Source organism: Acomys minous (assembly GCF_964271855.1).
Source record: "Acomys minous genome assembly, chromosome: 16".
In the NCBI taxonomy this organism is placed as follows: Eukaryota; Metazoa; Chordata; class Mammalia; order Rodentia; family Muridae; genus Acomys; species Acomys minous.
Genome location: NC_140498.1, coordinates 85,414,114 through 85,435,879, shown reverse-complemented (window position 1 = coordinate 85,435,879; position 21,766 = coordinate 85,414,114). Strand labels below are relative to the sequence as shown.

At 52.5% G+C, this 21,766-nt stretch overlaps 2 protein-coding genes across 6 annotated transcripts in view; one reads left to right on the top strand and one right to left on the bottom strand.

Annotated features, from left to right (window-relative positions):
• IL31 (interleukin 31) overlaps positions 1 to 21,752 on the bottom strand; it is a 28,731-nt gene extending 6,979 nt beyond the window's left edge. The window contains exon 1 of the mRNA XM_084763940.1: positions 21,482 to 21,752. The gene's annotated coding sequence lies outside the window, so the exon portion shown is untranslated. The remainder of the gene's footprint in view (positions 1 to 21,481) is intronic.
• On the top strand, positions 753 to 21,584 carry LRRC43 (leucine rich repeat containing 43; the record flags this gene model as incomplete). Of its 5 annotated transcripts, XM_084763935.1 has the most annotated exons (14): positions 759 to 889; positions 3,780 to 3,869; positions 3,955 to 4,142; positions 6,980 to 7,240; positions 8,926 to 9,036; positions 12,347 to 12,486; positions 14,762 to 15,000; positions 15,433 to 15,647; positions 16,221 to 16,570; positions 18,109 to 18,250; positions 18,438 to 18,629; positions 18,715 to 18,903; positions 19,367 to 19,400; positions 21,457 to 21,584. In XM_084763935.1, exons 3-14 carry the CDS (start codon positions 4,002 to 4,004, stop codon positions 21,582 to 21,584), a joined length of 2,142 nt encoding a protein of 713 aa, XP_084620061.1. In that variant the 5' UTR covers positions 759 to 889; positions 3,780 to 3,869; positions 3,955 to 4,001. The 5 variants fall into 5 exon arrangements, with proteins under 5 accessions (XP_084620062.1, XP_084620061.1, XP_084620063.1 ...); XM_084763936.1 differs by lacking the exon at positions 3,780 to 3,869 and having other exon boundaries at positions 753 to 889; XM_084763937.1 differs by having other exon boundaries at positions 3,780 to 4,142; positions 18,109 to 18,193.
• Positions 21,753 to 21,766: the final 14 nt, after the last annotated feature.

The window sequence follows — 21,766 nt, the reverse complement described above, 5'->3', positions numbered from 1 at the left end:
GTAGTCCTATCTTACAGTAACTGCCTACATTTTCCTGAGGCCCCGTGGATTCATCCAAGAAGCCAGCAGGCCAACAAACCTAAGGTAAACCAGGTATGGCGCGCATGCGCAAAGCTTGCCCTCTGCGTGTGTGTGTGTGTGTGTGTGTGTGTGTGTGTGTGTGTGTGTGTGTGTGTCCCTTCTCCCGCTGATTCCCAGCTAGCGCCCCTTCCTCTTGCATATCTTGTTTGTATGACCCAATAACTTCCACTAGGGTTTCTTAGAGGAACATGGGTAAACTGCCCACAACAACTCTGTGAGTTCGAGACCAGCCTGGCCTACAGAGTGAGTTCCCAGGAGAGCCGGGGCTACACAGAGAGACCCTGTCTCGAAAAACAAAAGAAAGAAAGAATCTGCCTCAGTCGTTGAGCTCATATAAATCCCCAGTGATGGGTAGGGCACGGTAAGTCCTTCCTCCTTCCTTGTCACCGTGCCAACTGGCCCCACCTTGGGCAGATCTGTGCAGATAAGTGTTTTCATGAGAAGAGAGATCTCACTATGTAACCCAGACTTGTGATCCTCCTGCCTCCACCTCCCAAGTACTGGGCTTACAGGAGTGCGCACCACTAAGCTAGCAAATGTATGGTTAACAAGAGAGAAGTAGCACAGTCCCTAGTGGCCACACGTTGTCAGCTTCACTGGTTCTTTTCAGCGACCCCTCCGTGACATGTCAGAATTCCAACCATTATTCTGTCAGAATTCCAACCATTTCGCCACCTTTTTGTGCTGCTGGAGACTAATTTCAGGTCCGCGGGGATGCGAAACAAATTCTCTCAACTGAGCTGTAGCCCTGGCCCAATGTATGCTTTCCTAAAATCCTCAATTTGAGGCTGTAGAGATGGTTCTTTGGGTAAGTGACCAATGTCCAAGCATGAGGACAAATCCTCGGAGTCCACATAAAGCCGAGCATAGAATTATACGTCCATAATCCTAGCTCTCATACTGAGAGCTGGAAGGTGTAGACAGGAGGACCCCTGAAGCTTGCAGACCAGCCAGCCTGGGGTATGCGGCTGTGAACAGTAGAGACCTGCCTGAACCAAGGTGGGAAGTGAGGACCCAAAGCTGTCTTCTGACTTCCACGTGGAAGGCGCACTGACTCATATATAACATTAATACAAACAAGACACAGACTGAGCCGGGCTTGGGGACACACGTCTTTCATTCCAGCACTCGGGAGGCCGAGGCAGATATGTCTGTGGGTTTGAGGACATCCTGGCCTTCATAGTGAGCTCCAGGCTACGCGTGGTGGCGCACGCCTTTAATCCCAGCACTCGGGAGGCAGAGGCAGGTGGATCACTGTGAGTTCGAGGCCAGCCTGGTCTACAAAGTGAGTCCAGGCCAGCCAAGACTACACAGAGAAACCCTGTCTCGAAAAACAAAACAAAACAAAAAAAAAAAAACACAGTGAGTTCTAGGTAAGCCAAAGCTATGTATGAGATCCTGTCTGCAAAAACAAACAAACATCCAATCTGGTTGAGCCATTGTAAGCGCAGCTCCCTTCCAAAACCTCTCTTTCCTCCTTCCTTAACAACACGCTCTCAGCGTTCCAGGCCAAGCACTTTCCTGCGTGTCTCTTTTCTCTCCGAGGCTTCCACCATTGATTTATATTCAATACGCTTTAATGTCCCCCAAGAATGTCTTGACTGGCCCTGAGCCAGGGTAATGTGACAGGTGGATGCAAAGAGATGTGGGCTAGAAAAATGCGTAAGACGTAAAACTCAGAAAAGATGGTCTCTGACTGAGGAGGAGGAGGGCTAGGAGGGATTGAAGGCAGCTTCTAGTTCGCTGGCTTGGGCAAATGGATAGATGGTGGTGATGCACGGAACACAGACAGCGTTTGGGGCTCAAGGACAGTAACTTCCTCTTGACACTGCGAGGTGAAAGAACGTGTAAAACACAGCTGGAGATGCTTAGCGGGCCGTTGGACTTGGACTAGCAACACGAAGGAAGGAACTGGCTCGGTTGACACAGCTGCAAGCCTGCAGACAACCACCGTAAAGACGGCAGTCACTTGTAGAGCCTCGAGGCCTGAGCCATCAGCAGCAGCAAAAAAAAAAGGTGACTTGGGGTACAGTTCAAGAAGGTACATCTACAAAGGAGAGAAAAGGAAGCCATCATGGAACAAGACGAGAAGTGGTTTTTCAAGTCACAGGAAATGATTGACATCCTTCATAAGGCATGGAAAGGTCAAGAAGATAAGCCCAGACAGAGTCTGTAGGTTTGTAAACATGAGGTCACAGGAACTTTGAATAAATATCTGAGGTAGAAGTCTCTCTGTGGCATCGAGGAAAAAGTGAGAGGAGGTCACACTTGTCGTGAAGCATGGACAAGAAGACAACGTGACGGGAAAGCGGAGTTGAGGACAACGGGATTCTTGGGTGTGTCACTTCGCTCATGCATCTTAGGGTCACCGGACTATTCAGATGTCACTGCCCAGATCCTGAAGCCAAGGACATCTAAACAACCCCTCCAGATCATTTCCTCTTAGTTGTTACTTGCTTTTAAAATCACTAACTGGGGGGACTGGAGAGATGGCTGAGCACCCATGAGCGCAGGCTACCCTTCCAGGAGATGCATGGCAGCTCATAGCTCCAGCTCCAGTCTTAGGGGATCCAACGCCCTCCTCTGGCTTATAGACACCAGGCTTGCACAAACTTACATGTAAGCAAAATGCTCACACCCGTAAACTAAAGTTTAAAAGGAGCGCACTGAAGCCTGATGCATGAAGAAACAGGTATGAAGGCAGGCGTGGTGGCACATGCTTGGATTCTAGTACTCAAGAGAAGAAGGCAAAAGGACCAGGTAGGCCAGGGCCCTTCTTGTCTACCTAGTGAGTTTGAGACCAGCCTGGGCTCTGTGGATCACTCTTGAACACGTCGTAAGTAATGGGAAAAGATGTAAAACAAACAAACAAACAAACAAAAAACAAATCCTGCCTATGACGCCACCTTTGGAAGAAGTTAAATGCATAGATACACAAAGTGTGTCACTGTTCGCCATCGGCCCAGCAGGTGGTAGAATGACATCTAATTCATGGGGTTTGTTTTGTTTTGTTTTCTCATGACAGGGTCTCTCTGTGTAGCCTTGGCTGTCTGGAAACTTGCTTTGTAGACCAGGCTGGCCTCCAACTCAGAGATCCACCTGCCTCTGCCTCCAGTGCTGGGATTAGAGGCGTGTGCTACTACACTGGGCTTGCTTCGTGGTTTTTTGTTTTTGTTTTTGTTTTTTGAGACAGGGTTTCTCTGTGTAGGCTTTGTTGGTCTGGACTCTCTTTGTAGACCAGGCTGGCCTCAAACTCACAGAGATCTGCTTACCTCTGCCTCTGGAGTGCTGGATTTAAAGGTGTGTGCCACAACGCCCAGCGCTGCATTCTTTTTTTTTTTTTTTTAACTTGGGGGAAAATTATTAGATTGCAGTGTTTAAAACTAGGTTACAGTTGCACTATGAATATACCAGAAGTCACAGAATTGTGACCTTTGAGTGAGTTTTACAGTATATAAATCACACCTCACCAAAGATGTTACATTTCCCAGTTAGAGTCATTTTGTCCCGTTAATTTCAGAGACCGCAGGTGGGGAGCCCCTACTGTGCGGAAGGGCTTCAGGGGAGAGCAAGATAAGACTGAATGAGTGTAAAATGGGTCTGGTGCTCACACAGTTCACCAACAGATAGGTAGAACCACACTGCGATCTCCTAACTGTACTCCTAAAGTGTTTAACCCTGGACTAATTTTTCCTTAGCTCTGCCCGAATGAGCGGTCAGCACTCTTTGGAAGGAGAGAAAGAATCCCATTATTACACTAAGAGGCATTCACCACCTGCTGTTGCAAGGTGCCCCAGCCAGCCTAGTAGAAGTTTAGCTTGGGTCTTCGATAGATACTGGCAATGCTGGCTTCCACCTGCGCTCTGCACCCAGGGTAACGCGTCTGGAGGTTGCCTGGCAACAAGCCTGCCTCACGCAGCATGGAGATCAGAAACTCCAGCGGGAGCGAAAGTGACAGCGGCAGGGTAACCGCGGACGTACCCGGAACCTTGAGTACAGCTGTGTATGAGCACCTGCGAAAACTGTGTCTGCGCGAATTCCCGTGTGGCACCGGAAGCTGGGTGCGTGCCCCCACCCGGAGTGAGGGGTCGGGGTGGGGGGTAGGGGGTAGGGAGGGAAAGATGCAGCAGAGGCTGAGCTGGGACTGGGCCAGAATAGCCCCCAGGGTGGATTGAAGTAAGGGGTACCTAGCTGGGAGCCGGGCTGCCCTAGGAGTCAGGGGATGCTCAGATACAACTTTGTGGCCTGAGAGGAGGCTTGGATGTGGTCATTTCAGCATTGGTTTATTTGGGGTTTGGGGTGAACTTTGAGAACTGGAACACTGAAGGAATGCAGGGACCAAGTGTCGACCTTGCCATGGGGTTACCCACCCAGAACAGACTGGCCCAGCACATCAGGCTGACCTTTGGCCACATGCAAGCTTATAGCACCTGGCCGGCCAAACTCCAGGTGCCAGGCTTCTCTGAGTCTTTTGTTTGCTTGTTTGTTTTTATATTTGTATTTTGTTTTGAGACAGGATTTCTCTGTGTTAGCCTTGGCTGTCCTGGACTCGCTTTGTAAACCAGGCTGGCCTTGAACTCCACGGAGATGCACCTGCCTCTGCCTCCCGAGTGCTGGGATTACAGGCGCACTGCACCCGGCTTTCTCTGAGTCTTGAAGAGCTTTGGTCTTGAACAGTTTGCTCTACAGCTCCTCATGAGAAGATGTGGAGAAATGGTCCCTCTGTGCTCTGGGGCTACAGGGCTAGCTTTTCCCTTTCTGAGGACTCACGTGGGGAAGAAAGGGAAAACCTGCCTCTCTCCCTCCTGTAGATGTGCTAGACTCAGGTGTGCTGCATGACCTCTGCGCTGGTCCCAGGCTGAGGAGAGACAGAGGAAATACAGCCAAGGGCTTGGTCAACACAGCAGGGGGGTGGGGGGGGATCTGGGCATGAAGGTCCAGCTCAGTATGCAGAGGGACCATCAGCAGCAGCTGGGTGCACAGGGTGGGGTGAGGGACATGACAAAATTTAGATCACATTAGACACAACAAATGTGTCCTGAGGGGTTGGAACCAGCCTCATGGGCTTGGCTGTCAGCTGGGCCTCCCCAACACTCTACCCTAAGTAAAACAGCAAAACTGACCTCCCCCTGAAGAGGAAAGCCAGCACCCATCAGGGACGCGTTCCCTTCGTTTAGTCAGCAGAATGCAGGGTGGATGCCTGCTCTGTGGTAGGCACTGGACTAAGTTTTAGGGCTTCAAGGATGTATGTAGGGAGAGAGAGAGAGAGAGAGAGAGAGAGAGAGAGAGAGAGAGAGAGAGAGAGAGAGAGGTAGCTAATTGGCAGAGGGGTTTCCATTAAACGTTTGTCCAGGGTGAGGCCCTTAGTCCCACCCCCAGCACCAAACAAAACAGGCCGGTAAAATCTGAAGAGCTGTACTTCAACCTTGGCCTGGAGGGACAGATTCTGAAGAGTGGACTCATCTTTTACTCATCAAAACTAAAGCTTCAGCTTTCTCCTCAGTTTCCTAGGTTGCTCTCCTAGCCTCCTGTAGGCACTTGTAGAAGTGCCCTGTTCAACGTGAACTCTCCTGTTGTTTACTTTTAAAAAGATTTATCACATTATCCCTAATTGAATGTCTCTGTGTGGGTATGTGCATGTCATTGCAGGGGCTCTCAGGCCAGGAGGGTACATTGGATCTCCTGAAGCTGGAATTTCAGGTACTTTTGAGCCACTTGACATTGGTGCTGGGAACTGAACTCAGTTCTTCTGAGTTCTTAAGCACTCAGTTCTTAGGCACTGAGCCACTTCTCCAGGCCCAGAAATCTATTTTGTTTTTGCATGTTCAAAGTTTCCCAACTCCAGAGTAAAGTGGAAACAGAAACTTAGTCTGTAAACTATTCTGAGTAATCTCAGCATTTGGGATGTGGAGACAGGAAGAGGGAGAATTCAAGGCCAGCCTCGGGTACACTGCAGAACTCTGCCCTGCATATCATTAGGCATGTAGCTCAGTGGGCAGAGTCTTCTCTAGCTCCTGCATGCATCACACAGAGCATGTGGTGCATGCCTATGGTCCCTGAACTTGGGGGGTTGGGAGCAGGACAATCGAGGGGTTCAAGGTCACCATCAGCTACTCAGTGAGTTAAAGCCAGCCTGGTCTATATAAGACCCTGCCTCAAACAAAGGAGCTGGACCAGGGAGATGGCTCAGTGTGGAAGGGCTCCTCCCGTTAGCCCGATGATCTGAGTTTGATCCCTAGGAACCATGCGGTAGCAGGAAAGAGCCAATTCCTGCAGACTGTTCTCTGAGCTGTGCGTGATGACCATGCCTGGTTGTAAACTTGGCTATGTCTGGAGTTAACTAAAATCCAAGTGGCTGAGGAATGTCTGTGAGATAAATTTTTTTTTCTTAAATAAGTCATCTGAAGGGAGAAGACCCTCTTTTAATCTGGATCTTTTGAGGTATGAAAATCCACCTTCATCTTGGTCAGCCCCCCCCCCCGCCCCCACCCCCACTGGCAGCCTATATGAAGGACGTGGAAGAAGGAAGCTCGCTCTCTTTGCCCGCCTGCTCTCCCTCTCAAGTCCATTCCTTGGCTGGCGTTAGAGCTTACTTCTTCAGTTCTGCCATATGCTGAAGACTTAGATGAGACATCCACTACTGGATTCTGGGACCTTCCATTGGTAGACAGCCATTGTTGGACTAGCTGGACCACAGCCTGTAAGCTGTGGGTTCTAATAAGTCCACTTTATTCCGGTGTGTGTGTGTGTGTGTGTGTGTGTGTTTTCATATTCTATTAGTTCTGTTCCTCTGGAGAACCCTAATACAGAGCCCCAGGTGTACTTTGCTGTGGTGAACATGCCTACACACACCCAGGCACAACACAATGCGAGAAGGCCTCCATCTTGACCTCTGCAGAATAAGTCACGCTTTCGGCCTCAAACATGGCGGACCTGGAGGGAATTGGTCCCAAGGGAGGAGGAGACGGTGAGCGCTGGAGAGGAGACAGTAGAGGCCCTGCTGGGCCTGGTGCGGAGCAACCATTCTCCTTGGGCTATGCTGAAGGATTCCAGTGCCGAGGACCGTTTCCTGAGAGAACTGGCCATCCAGAATCCACTGATGATCAAAGACACTTTCTTCTACTCCTACTTCCGGTCCCTGCGGGTGGTGGACAAGGGGGTAAGTGCTGGGTGCGAGCCTTGTGAGGAAGGGAGCAGCTGGTGAACTCTTGCTGGGACACTGCATCTTCTGGAACTGCTCAGGCAGCAGGAGGCCTCCCCAGCCGTTTGCTGGTGCTCTGGTCTCTCCTTTCCAGACAGGGTTTCTCTGTGTCACCCTGGCTGTCCTGGAACTCTTTGTAGACCGGGCTGGTGTTAAACTCACAGAGATCCGCCTGCCTTTGCCTCCTGAGTGCTGGGATTAAGGGTGTGCGCCACCATGACTGGCCTATGTACCTCTTTCTTTAACCCGGGGTGGTGAGTCCTGTACTGTCCATGGCTGGGCCCCTGCACACACTGCAGGTGGGCCCTGCTTTCATAGGAACCACAAGGCTTTTTTTTAAAGTGTGAGGAGAGCCACAATGTTTCTTTTTACTTTAAAGTGGGAAGAGAAATGATTTAATTAAAACAGGTCTGTGACCCACTCATACCATTTTGTCTGGGACTTTCTGAATCCTGGGGGGCTCCCCCACCCCAATCCTAGGCAAACTAGTAGATGTGGTCACTATAGGAAGCCCAGCCAGGAAGGGCTTCTGATGTCCTTGAGGTCACAGGAAACTGGGGTTCATGGGTAGGGTGATGAGGCAGCTGGTAGGCCCTGCTCTGTCTGACCCAGTTTAAGTCTGGAAGACCAGACAGGCCAACTGTTATATGATCATCTTGGTAAGATGTAAAATTGATCAGCCCCAAGAATGACTTACCGAAGTTCACGTGGGTGATGATGTGTTGACTGAGTTGCTGACGTAATTGTTAGACACAAATATCCTTCCATGCTCCCATTTCCCAAAATCCTGTTTTGATTGGCTCTGGGTCCACAGAGGGATCTAAGCAGGCCTGCGTTCTCAGTATCACCCAGAGCTAAAGCAGCAGAGGTGACTGCAAGGCTCAGACAACAGGATGCAGACAGAATCGAACCAGCCCCTCTGCTGTCTCAGGAGACACCGTCCAGTGGGGGAAGGATGGATGGCTTGCACAGCCTCCAGAGCAGCTTAACAGCAGCTTGCACAAGATGGAATTACCCTGAGGGCTGGTCCCCCTGCAGCAGTAGCTCCTTGGACTCATGTGGTGTGCTAGACAGAAGAAAGGATTCTTGTTTTCCCAAGAGACCAATGATCCTACCTAGGGAGGGCACAGGGCCCTGGCCTGGAGAGCAGAATCTTGCTTTTAGAGTCAGGCCAGGGCTGGAAAGGGCCCTAAATCCTTCACAAGCGTGCTGTGTGAGGGTGATGTACAAGGGGAAAGGGTGTGCGTTTGGTGGGCCCGGGTTGTGGTGCGTTGAGAGATGTCCCTCACAGACTCAGGTATTTGAACACTTGTTCCCCAGTTCTTTGGGGGAGGTGCAGCCTTGCTGGAGGACGTCCATCACTGAGGGGTGGGCTTTGAGGGTTTGCAGCCTCACCCCACTTCTTGCGTGTGGTCTGAATGTGATACATAGCTTCCTCCTCCTGCTGCCACGCCTTCCCCTCCGTTATGGACATCAACCCTCTGCAACCATAAGCAAAATAAACTCTTCCTTGAGTTGCTTGGTCACAGCATTTTGTCACTGCAGCACAACAGTAGCTGTTACCTCCCTAATGTGACCGCCCTTCTGCTCCAGCACTGCCTGGCTCACCAAAGTCCTCAGTTTTCCCCTTCCTTTCCTTCCAGGTGAGTCTGGTGGATAAAGACCTCTTGAAGTTTCTAAATCTAGAGGAGTTGGTCCTGAGTGCCAATAAAATTGAAGAAATCGATGCTAACAATCTGCCCCCAACATTGAAGGTACAGGTTCTGAATGGGGTCTTAGAAGCCCAGTTCTGCTCTTAACCTGCCCTGCATAGCTCTGACTAAGGTGCTGTGTGCAAAGACCCAGACCCAGGCTCTTGTTTTGTTTTGTTCTGTTCTGTTTTGTTGAGACAAGGTTTCTCTGTGTAGCCCTGCCTGTCCTGGACTCCAGTCTGGTCTACAAAGTGGGTCCAGGACAGCCAAGGCTACACAGAGAAACCCTGTCTTGAGAAAACAAAAACAGAAACAGAAACAAAAGCCAGCAGAGTTCACAAAAGCTAGGAAGGACCAGGGAAAGTTACTGATTAGTGGCCTTTCCTTCCCTCCTTCCTTCCTTCCTTCCTTCCAGACATCTGTTTGAGTGATGATGGTAGCTGGCATTGTGAATATAATTAAAGCCAGTGAATTATATACTTGAAATGAAAAATTTGTATGATATACATTTTACCACATTAAACCAATAGGCGAGGGGCTAGGGAGATAGTTTAGTCAGTAAAGGGATTCCTTTGCAATCATGATTACCTAAGTTGGGTCTCCAGAACCCCTGTGGGAAAAAACCTCTGGATTTTGGGTGTGGATTTGTTGTTGTTGTTGTTGTTTTTGGGTTTTCCAAGACAGGGTTTCTCTGTCCTGGACTCATGTTGTAGACCAGGCTGGCCTCCAACTCACAGTGATCCACCTGCCTCTGCCTCCCAAGTACAGGTATTAAAGGTGTGCACCACCACACCCAGCTTGGGGTGTGTTTTTTATCTCAGCGTTAGGGAGGCAGAGACGGGGGTGGGGTGGGGGTGGGGAGATGGAGGGAGGGTAGGGGGGTGGGGTGGGGGTGAGGAGATGGAGGGAGGGTAGGGGGTGGGAATCATTGAGACCAACCAGCCTGTCTACATGGTAAATTCCAGGTCAGTGGGGGACTGTCCCAAAGAAACAAGGTAAGAGACTTCTGAGAAAGCTGAGGCTGTATTCTGACCTGCACACACATGCACACACATGCACATGCATGAACACACATGTACATACATGCACACACAAATGTACACACATGCACACATGTGCAACACATATAAACATGCACACACGTGTCGATACATATACACACACTCACACACATGTACATACATATAAATACACTCCCATATACACACAAAACAGATGAAAAGGACAGACCACGCTTTGCTGTGGGTCTTCAACCGAGCATATGAAAATGGCCCCATTGAAGTCCAATGCTGACAATAGCTGGCTTAGTGTCCTGTCTCCATGCTGTGCTCAAGATGGCAGCAGATGGACCTCAGACAAGAAGTACAAGCGAAGCAAGGAATGCTGCTAAATCCGAGCGTATTCCGTGGTCCAGACCCAGTCCTGTGTGTTCCCAATGTGTCAGGAAGGTGCTAGGGTCAGCTGGGCGGTGGTGGCGCACACCTTTAATCTCAGCACTCGGAAGGCAGAGGCAGGCTGATCTCTGAGTTTGAGGCCAGCCTGGTCTGCAGAGTGAGTTCCATGATAGCCAGGGCTACACAGAAAAACCCTGTCTCAAAAAATCAACAAAACGACAACAAAAAACTGACCCCCAACTACTCCCTGCCAAACTGTAAAGAACTTTCCCCTTAGGTTGCAGCATGTTCCTCCCGCTGCACCTCCCATCCCGCTGCACCCCCATCCCGCTGCACCCCCATCCCGCTGCACCCCCCATCCCGCTGCACCCACATCCCGCTGCACCCCCCATCCCGCTGCACCCACATCCCGCTGCACCCACATCCCATGCCCACCCTCCATCCCGCTGCACCCCCATCCTGCTGCACCCCCCATCCCACTGCACCCCCATCCCGCTGCACCCCCATCCCGCTGCACCCCCCATCCCACTGCACCCCCATCCCGCTGCACCCCCATCCCGCTGCACCCCCCATCCCGCTGCACCCCCATCCCGCTGCACCCCCATCCCGCTGCACCCCCATCCCGCTGCACCCCCCATCCCGCTGCACCCCCCATCCCGCTGCACCCCCATCCCGCTGCACCCCCATCCCGCTGCACCCCCATCCCGCTGCACCCCCCATCCCACTGCACCCCCATCCCGCTGCACCCCCATCCCGCTGCACCCCCCATCCCGCTGCACCCCCATCCCACTGCACCCCCCATCCCACTGCACCCCCATCCCGCTGCACCCCCATCCCGCTGCACCCCCCATCCCACTGCACCCCCATCCTGCTGCACTCCCCATCCCGCTGCACCCCCCATCCCACTGCACCCCCATCCTGCTGCACCCCCATCCCGCTGCACCCCCATCCTGCTGCACCCCCATCCCACTGCACCCCCATCCTGCTGCACCCCCATCCCACTGCACCCCCATCCTGCTGCACTCCCCATCCCGCTGCACCCCCCATCCCACTGCACCCCCCATCCTGCTGCACCCCCATCCCGCTGCACCCCCTATCCCGCTGCACTCCCCATCCCGCTGCACCCCCCATCCCGCGGCACCCCCATCCCGCTGCACCCCCTATCCCGCTGCACTCCCCATCCCGCTGCACCCCCCATCCCACTGCACCCCCATCCCGCTGCACCCCCCCATCCTGCTACAGCCCCCCCATCCCGCTACACACACACACCCCGCCCGTCCCCTTCTCCTTAGGAGACAAGGTGGTGCTTTGTAGTTCAGGTTGACTTGGACGTTACCGAGTAGCTGAGGCTAGCCAGGAACTCAAGAGCCTTCAATTTCAGGATCCTGAGTAACGGGGTTATAGGTACATGCCACCTCACCTCCTCCTATATTAAAATTTTATTTAAATTTTACAATTTGGGGGGGCAGGCAAATGCACCATGCTACACATGTGGGTCAGAGAACAGCTTTATGGGAGTTATTTCTTTCCTTTCACCTTGGGATTTGGGAATCGAACTCAGCTCACCAGGCTTGTGCAGCAAGTGGCTGTCACCAGTTCCCTCCCTGCCTCCCGCCCCCACCCCACCCCCACTTTTTGAGCCGCGGTTTCATGTATCACTGCCTGGGCTCAAACTCACTATCCAATCAAGGCTGATCTTGACCTCTTTATCCTCCTAACCCCCACTTCTCAAATGTCCGGGTTACAGGAGTATACTGTCACACTGGTACTGAGTTCTGGCGATGGCCCCCAGGGTCCGGTGCAGGCTAGGCAAGGGTTCTACCAGCTGAGCCGAAGCCCACCCTTTACTGTATTATTTAAAGCAGGCTGGCACAGGAAGGCAGGGACGGGCAACCCAAACTCCCTTTCTGAGTTTCCTGGGGGCAGGAGTAGGACCCCTTGGGCAGTGAGATAAAGCAGTCACCGCTGCCCCCCCTCAGGTGCTGGAGCTGTATGGCAACTCGATCACCAGCATGGAGTGTCTGTGCTCACCCCCACGCCCGAGCCTGCAGCACCTGGGGCTGGGCCACAACAAACTGCTGGGCCCCTTGGAAAGTCTGTATGTCACCGCCAACAACTGGTAACTTGGGAGCCTGGATGAAAGGGCAGGGGTGGGTGACTGGGCCCTGGAGGGCTTGGCTTGTTCTGTTAGCTTCTGCGCGGCTGCTAAACCCATAGTAGGGCTTTATCCTCAGTCACAGCGGATCACCGAGCCCCGGCAAGGACGAGGATGCCAGGAGCTGGTGGGATACGCGTGCAATCCACACTTCATGACATTCTTGGCTTATCGTGTTTCTGTGTGTGGGGGGGGACATTTAGTGGTACACTGGCCACTAGCTGCTGGCTGTTTGTAGCCCCTACCTCTCCCTGCCCTTCCTTGTGGTAGTCAAAAACATCTCCAGGCCGAGCCCAGAGTCTTCTGAAGGGCAAAATCACCATAGGCTGAGAACCACTGTCCAGGAGACATCATTGCTGACCGTCCACCAGAGCTTTGCAGGGCGTCCCCCACCCCACACACCCCTAGGGGTTTTTGTCTTTTTGGTGGATTAACAGTGGAAATAAATTTCGGGATGTGAGAAATATGCAGAGAACAGAGGCCGTTTATAAAAGGTCATCACGGGAGCTGGGCAGAAGGACCACCCCAGGGGGCAGCCCAGGATGTCAGCACCCGAGGGTGTTTCCAAGGGTGTTTTATACTGCCTCGTCCCTTTCCCCACACTTTCCCCTTACCCCCTTTCTTTTCTTTTGTTTTGTTGATTTTTGGGTTTTTTGTTTTGGTTTTGGTTTTTTGAGATGGAGTTTCTCTGTTTAGCCTTGGCTGTCCTGGACTCGCTTTGTAGACCAGGCTGGCCTTGAACTCACAGAGATCTGCCTGCCTCTGCTTCCCGAGTGCTGGGATTAAAGGCGTGCGCTACTACGCCTGGCCCCCTTTCTTTTTATTTTTATTTTTATTTTTTATTTTTTATTCCCCTTTCTTTTTAAAATAGGATCTAACGTAGCTCAGGCTCGCCTCAAACGCAATGTGTAGCTGAAGATATGGTAGAGCTCCTCCTCCTCCTCCCTCGCCCCTGCCCCAGTGTCTCAATGTTGGTCCAGCCGTTCCCTCTTGGAGGGGAAGGTGCCACAGACAGGAGAAGGCCCTCTTTGGCGGGCCTCTGGCTTCCTCCCGGCTCTGCTATCGTTACCCAGTCTGCACCGTCAGTCCCACTTGGATTCCTTCCTCCCTTTGTGTGCCGCCCTCAGCAGACACACAGGAGACCACGGTCTTGTTCTTCCTGGAACAGTCCGTTTAGATTCGTGCATTGACTGATAGCAGGGATCTGGCTCTTGATTCCGGACACAGACCATAACCGTGGGCTCAATGCCAGCTCTGGGTTTCACAAAAAGCTTCTGTGGAAACCCATTGTCCACGGTATTAGAATTAAAAGGCAGGATCTTTCCCGGGAATCCAGTTCTCTTGAGGTAGGATGGCATTGGGCAAGGCCTGTGATGATCCCTGCAGTGTTCCAGGGACTGGCCGGTAACCATCATAGCAGGATAGGCCACTGGAAGGGGAGAGAGAGTGAAGAGGCTGGCTCAGCCCGTGGGTGGCCATGACAGGCAGTGTGACAGTAGTCGCTGGGGCTTCTCTGGCCTCAGAGCTGGAGTCAGTTTGCTATGTTGGGCAAAGTTCTGCCTGTTCCTGTGTGTTATGTCTCTACTGGAGGCCTAGGCTTCATCTTTGCCTGGCAATCTCTAATGCTGTGACCCTTTAAAACAGTTCCTCATGTTGTGGTGACCCCCCAACCACAAGATTCCTAACTCTAACCTTGCTACTGTTAGGAATCGTATGAAACGTAAACACCTGATATTCAGGACATGTGATATGCAGGCTATGGTATGCAGGATCATCTGTGAAAGGGTCTCTAGACTCCAAAGGGGGTCCCAACGCACAGGTTGATAACCACTGGCCTGGAAAATGAGGTGACAAGCTCCCTGTTGGCCACTATGGCTCTGAAGAGCGATTTCCAGCTCACTGTCTCTGGATGCCACGGCCTGGTGTGCCCTCCTCCTCCCAGGTCGCCATACTCACCACCCTCCCTTACCTAACAGTGGCTTCCAGCATGTCTCTCTGGGGATTTGCGGAAGAACGTTCTGGAGACACAGCACTAAGCTGATAGCTAACAGAGATGGAGGTACTTCTGGAAATGAGGTGGGGGGGGGCTGTAAGTGTCCACCGGCACACGCTGCATTCTAGTGATAAAGGAGAAACAGGCTCAAGATGGAAGCTGAGTGCAGGACAGGAGGTGTGTGGCCCAGAGGGCTGGACCTCTGCTTCCTGGGCTTCCTAACCAGCGTCCTGGCCAACCTTCCAGGCCCCAGCTTGTCTCCCTGGACCTGAGCTTCAATGACTTGACCGACCTGCAGAGCATGATCGCTGGTCTCAGTGCCTTGCAGCACCTGAGGCTGCTGGTGCTGCAGGGGAACCCACTGGCCCTGGTGCCTTACTACCGCGGCTTTACCGTGGACAGCCTGGCACACCTGTGTGTGCTGGACGACATCACCGTGTCTCCCAACGAGAAGCACCAGTTCCGGGGGCTCAATATTCACGGAGGTAGGTGCCACGGCACGCCCCAGCGTCCACTTTGCCCACCTCCATCCTGTAAGCTGGCCAGCAGCTTTCCATTTGACCCCGACCCTGGTCAGGTACACTAAGCTACCTTGCTTGGGCGTCTTCTGTGTAGAACCCCACCCCCACCCCCACCCCGTGATAGGGCAGGTCTTTGTGGCTCTTGCTTCTATGGTGGCTTGAGATCACCCCCTTGTGGCTCCTGGTATAAGGTGCATCAGAGCCGAAGGCTCAAATATTTTCTACCTCTCTTAGGAAAACAAGGCTTCAGAGCACCTAATGGGTTACTCTTCAGTCACTCTGACTGAACTTGGCAGAGCTGGGACTCTTAACTCTGGGGGTCCGGGTGGGGGATTTGGTGACCTACGCCTTCCCCGCTGCAGCCCAGTCTCTCAGTCCTGTCATTACTCCTTGCAGACCTGCTGGCTCGTGAGGCGCAGTTTGTGGTGACCATTGGAAATGTCAAGGGGGTTATGGATACCTCTGTCTTGGACCCAGAGCCAGGACCTGAGGGTCCTTTCATCAGCTACAGCTATTACGTGACCTATGACTTTGTGGAAGACGAGGATGCCGAAGGGAATGCATCTGCCAGCGCACTAACTGAGACACATCCCGACAGCGTTCTGGCTGACGTGCGTCCTGCCAGTCCTGGGAGCAGACTGGGTTTCACTTGGGCCTGTGGGCTTTTGTGTGCACACAGAAACAGCTTTCTAGGACCCAAGGAAATCTTTGACATAGAATCACACCCCTCCTCCACATAGGGACCTGGGTTTTGCCTGGTAGCCCCTTCCCCAGGCAGGGGGAGTCTCGGGTGCTTGCTTCCTGTCCCTGTGACAGCTGACCCTAACCGGGAGGTAGTGCAGAACTTCACACTCAGGCCAGCTGTTCCTGGCCCCACTTGAAAATTGTCACACTGTCTCCTGCCTCACCTCTGCATCCCAGGCAAGAGCACCACCACACAGGTAGACAAACACTGTGTGTTCAGACGGCCTTTGTTTCTGCCTCCTGCCTTCCAAGTTTATGTGTCTGCATGGGCCTTCAATTCCTGTGGGCCGCGAGTGTGGCTCAGTGGTAAAACACCTGCCTTGCATGCTTGGGTCCCATCTCTAGCACCACAGATTCGTAACAATATTCAGACACGTTGCCTGTGTCAACCTACGCTCGCTGGGATAACAGCCTGACACATGTCCTGTCTCTGCTGGCAGATTGTCAAGCCTTCCGACAGCATGGAACAGTTAGATGAGGAAGAACAACAGGAGCGTCCTTTGGTGTCAGAGACCCAGCGCCAAGGCCGCCAGGCCCAGGCCCGCCGCCGTGGCCAGCAGAGGGCTCACCCGGAGTCTCCCGAGGGCGGATCCAAGGAGATATCTCAGTTTATCACTGAGGAGATGATCCAGATGGCCGAGGACTCAGAAGAGTCTGGGATAACAGATTTGGTGGGGTCAGAGACAACCATTTCCATCCACTCCGCCCCCCTGCCACAGTCAATCGACTCCTCAGAAGAACTGTCAAAGCTGCGGCCACGGATAGACCCTCGGCTCTTTCCATCCCCAGGGTAAGGGTAGAAGGCGGCTGTGGGTAGAGGGACCATCTGAGAAAGCCGCAAGCCAGGGCTGCGTTGCGGCTTCCCTTGGGTGCTCAGGGAAGGTCAGCTACAGAGAACTTCCAAGACCCTCTCATTAGCTGGCCTGTAGGCTGTGAGCTAGGGGTAGGCGTGGGCTTAGCCACAAACCTTTGTTTCCCGGAGCCCCAACCCCGTACTCAGTACAACTGAGTCCCAGATGCCTGGGGGAGCACAATTCTCTGACAGGTTGACCCTCCTGTCAGCAGAGGATACAGGGCAGCTTCCATGTCAGCTCTTGGAACTGGATTCTTTGAGCTTTTCTTTTTTAAAAAATCTGTTTCACTTATTTTCTGTGAATGAGTGTTTTGCCTCGTGTACATATATGAACATAAATGTGCTGCATGCGTGTCTAAGGCCTGAGGAGTCCAGGAGATCCTCTGGAACTGGAGTTATAGTTGGCTGTAAACTGCCACATGGATGCCGGAAACCGAACCTGGGTCCTCTGCAAGAGCAGCAGCCAGTGGTCTTAACCGCTGAGCTGTCTCTGCAAACCCTCTTTTAACTTCTCAATGCCCTTGGGCTGTGTTCATATAAAATGTAGCAAGGTGGGCTAGGTTCAAGGCATTGGGTTTTTTGTTTTGCTTTGTTTTCAGTCCCAGAGGGTAAAGCAGTGACGTCACACTACTAGACAAGTACTTTATGGCAGAGCCCTCGCCCCCAGCCCCCTTTCTCTTTGTACTTGGATACAAAGTCTCTAAGTTTCCTAGGCTGTCCTTGAACTTGTGATCCTTCTGGTTCAGCCTCCTGAGTAGCTCAAATTCCAGGCACCACCAGGCCCAGCAAACAGGTTTTTGTTGTCTGATAAATTCAATTTGCACACGCATGCATACACACACACACACACACACACACACACACACACACACAGAGCTTACAGTGTGTTTAAACAACATAATGCAGCTGGGCTCTGGTTCTCAGCGGCTTTGCAGGCTTGCCCTTTTTGGGCGTGGGAAGTTAGCTTTTTTTACCGCGGGGCTGGTGTTACCTGGATTCTGAGCTGCCACCTCCCAGTGGTGACAGAGATGACAGCAGAGGAAGCAGGTGTCCTGTTGCCACTGCCAGAAAGAATCAGTGATGGTACCAACTGCGCCAAGAGACTCGGTGGTTCCCAGCGGAGGCCTCTGCTTCTGTTTTGCTTCGGTACTGGGGCTTGAACCAGGGCCTCGTGCACTCGGTGCTGCTCTGTGAGTTGCTTTTCCACTAAGCCACATCACACCTCAAGCTGAGGGATTCTTACCCTTGCTTTCTTATTTGGGGGAAACTTAATAAGAGAGGGTGAGAAATCCCAGCACTTGGGAAGCTGAGGCAGGAGGATTGTGAAGAGGCATGTGGGGAAACGCCCAGAGGAAACCAGCCTCTAAGACTCTTAGTAGAGTCATGCTGGGCTCACACAGTAGGTCAACAAGCCGTGACAAGTCTTGTTGGTAGCAAGCCCCTGGCAATGACACCACATGTCTCTCACTCCCAAGGACAGTCCTCTTCAGCACCGTGCGCAAGCCCTGGACCGATGTCATTCCCTGCAACTATGAGATGAAGCACACCCTGAAGGAGCTGGTGCGGGTCAAGGCCTTCCTGCTGGCAGGGACCACGGTGACCATAGTAGAGGAGAAGGTGGGCCGCCCAGGGGGCTCTGGCCGCCCACTGACGGGGCCGTTCTGTCTCCACATCCTTCCCTATGTCCTTTCTCCTATCATGTCACATCCCTGCTCCCTCCTTTGTTGCCTGTCAGAGCCTTACCAGAAAGGACACGGGGGATGGGCCCCGTAGTCAGCCTTTCCTGCCGCATCTCCTCATCCAGATCCTCTCCTGGCCTGTGCTGCCCACCCCTACTGAGATGCCCTTGCCTGCCAAGAAGGAGAAAGGAGACAAGAAGGAGAAAGGAGACAAGAAAGAAAAAGGAGACAAGAAAGAGAAAGGAGACAAGAAGGAGAAAGGAGACAAGAAAGAGAAAGAAAAAAAACAGAAAGCCGAGGAGGCTGCCAAGGAAAAGGCAAGGCCCACTTGGGCCGCCTTGGGTCAGGGAGGGAGTGCAGCCCCATCTTGACTCACACCTGTGCTCCTGGCCTTGCCCGCAGGATAAACAGGGGCTCAAGAAGAAAAAGGAGCCACCCAAGGAGCTGCGCCAGGACCCGCCTGTGCTGAGGGTGCTGGGCAGTGGCCTGGTGTATCTGGAGCCCTTGCTGGCAGGGGAGCCAGTAGTGTCCACTGTGTGTAATTTTGGGGTGATCCGCACCCTGGAGTCTGACAGGCTGACACACGCCAGGGTACTAAGGGACTCTTGGTCTTGCTTTTTGTTTGTTTGGTTGGTTGGTTTTTGAGACAGGGTCTCTCTATGTAGCCTTGGCCGTCCTGTACTCACTTTGTAGACCTCAAACTCACAGAGATCCGCCTGTCTGCCTCCCAAGTGCTGGGGTTACAGGTGTGCGCCACCACGTCCTGCTTGATCTTGCTCTTTTGTCTCTGCCTCCCCTGTTCTTTATGGAAAGCCTGCTGGGCCAGTCAGGGATGGGCTAAGGTTGGGAGTGGTGACGCCCCTAAGGGGCCCTGGTTGTGTGTCAGGGCTGCTGGGCACTTTGACACCTCCTCCTCCTGTGACCCAGGTCAGCCATCTTCCTCCCCCAATCCTGGCTAAATCCATGGCCAGTGGAGGGGTGGGTATCCTCCATAGTCAGCCTCAGGGTCTGCATCCGCCCCAGCAAGCACCTGTCTTATGGTTCTTTCTCTCAGGATTCAAAGAAGATGAAGAAAGGTCCCAAAAAAGGTAAGACCTACCAGCAGGCCACTGAGGGCAGGGTCGGGGCTGAGGTTCTGCCAAGGGGCCACCCTGATGTAGCACCACGGGAACAAGATGGCAGGGAACGGCTTCCATCGGCACACAAGGAAGCCCAGAAACTTCTCTATAGTCCTGAAGTCTAGCTGCCGGCCGTGAAGTGCCTGGAAGGGCACTGGGGCAGGAGCTGGGGTGGGCGCATCCAGCAGGATTTATTCTAAGAGCGTCTGCATTTCTCAGCCAGGTAAGTTTTCTATCCTTCCTTCATCCTCTCCACCCATCCTCTCTTCTTTCTTTCTGAATTCTTTCTTTGTGTGTAGCCCAGACTGGCCTGGAACTCAGAGTCTTCCTGCCTCAGTTTCCTGTGTATTAGATTTGGAGGGTTTTGTTGTTATTGTTGAGTCAGGGTCTCTCTCTCTCTCTCTCTCTCTCTCTCTCTCTCTCTCTCTCTCTCTCTGATTGGCTTGGAACTCACCATGTAGACCAGGCTATCCTCAAACTCACCATTAAAGTATTTAATGTATAGCATTCAGTGCTTTTAACAGAAAAACTTCAAGCCAGGCACAGTGATACAAGCTTAAGAGGTGGAGGCAAGAGGATTGAGAGTTTAAGGTTATCCTCATCTACATGAGTTTAGGGCTAGCCTTGGATACTTGAAACTATCCCAGGAAACAAATAAGGGGAAAAACTAACCCCCCCCCCTCCAGCAAACAAGTAAAAAATGCATTATAATAGAGCAACAACAAAACAAATCACCTAAGAGTGTTGCTACCCCAATGCTGGGGAGGCAGAAACGGCATTCAAACTGGGTTTAAAGGCCAGCTACCCGAGACCAATGACAGGCTCTGCCCTAAAACACTAAAAGTTATAAGACACACCATGGTGGCCTATGTGGACATGTCTTATGACACCTGACTGTGAGACCTCTCTGTCTGTCTGTCTGTCTGTCTGTCTGTCTGTCTGTCTCTCTCTCTCTCTCTCTCTCTCTCTCTCTCTCTCTAAGACAGGGTGAGTGCTGGGATTAAAGGCATGCAGCACCACACCTGTTTCCTTTTTGATTGAGTGTGTTTATAAGCACACATACTGTGCATGGTGCCTGTGTGGGGGTCAGAGGACAACTTGCAGGAGTGCATTTCCTCCTTCTGCCGTGGTAGAGGCAAAGGGGTTGGTAGTGGCAGCAAGCACCTTCAGCTGCTGAGCCCTCTCACCAGCCTTCCCTCCCTCTTTTTAGACAGGGTTTCACATAGCTAGCTTATGCTGGCCTTGAACTCGCTACGCAACTGAGGATGACCTCAAAGTTTGGCTCCTCCAAACACCACGTTCTAAGGGCTAAGGCTGTAGATGTACGGGATTTCTTCATGACGAAGGAAATATTTGAGAGGAAGAGATAAGGGTAGAAAGGACAGCTTGGACTACATAGTGAGTTCCGGGACAGCCAGGGCGATAGAGAGACCCTGTCTCAAGAACAAAACAAACCAGCACCAACAGAAACACCCTGCAACACAGTCACAGCAGTGCTGGCGATCAAACCCTGAGTTACAGAAAGCCTCTGCGAACTGAGCTATATCCTCAGTGTCTTTTTTTTTCCTTTTTCTTTCCTTTCGTACTATTTGTGTGTGTCTGTGTACACACGGGCTGTGACTTGCATGTGGAGGGCAGAGGGACACGTGGGCCCTGGGGATGGACCTGAAGGTCCTCAGGGTTGGCAGCAAGAAGCAGCGAATTTCTTGTGCAACTCTTTAAATACTTGGGGCTTATTCAATGATCTCATTAGATGCAATTTATTCTGTTTGTTTGTTTGTTTGTTGTTTATTTTTTCGAGACCGGGTTTCTCTGTGTAGCCTTGGCTGTCCTGGACTAACATTGTAGGCTAGGCTGGCCTCCAACTCACAGCAATCCGCTTCCCTAGCGCTGGGAGAGCCGAGTTCCTCTATGTCGGAGAAGAGGGCTCGAGTACCAGGATGAGAGAGGAGCACGCTCAGGGTCAGGGAGACCTGTAGCCCATTTGTCCCCTAGGACTCATCTGCTCGCGCTTTTATTTTCTCAGAAAAGTCAAAAACGACGACTCTAACCTTCGAAAGCGGGTACCAGCCAGAGCCCCTGACGGTGGAGGTCCAATTCCAGCTGCACCAGTACCGATCCATGGAGGAGGCGTTCCTCAGCCTGGTTGACTAGCGGGAAAATTAAAGGTTGCTCTGCAGCCGGAGCTTGAGCATCTGTGTGTGGCGGTTGTCGGGGAAGGGGCGTGACGTGGGCCGCCCAACGGGCGTGGGGAGAAGCGCTGAGGCTGCCACCAACCCGTAGGTGCGTCCACCGGCCGAGAGCCGGTTGGGGCGGAGCCCGTTACCCTGTCCCAC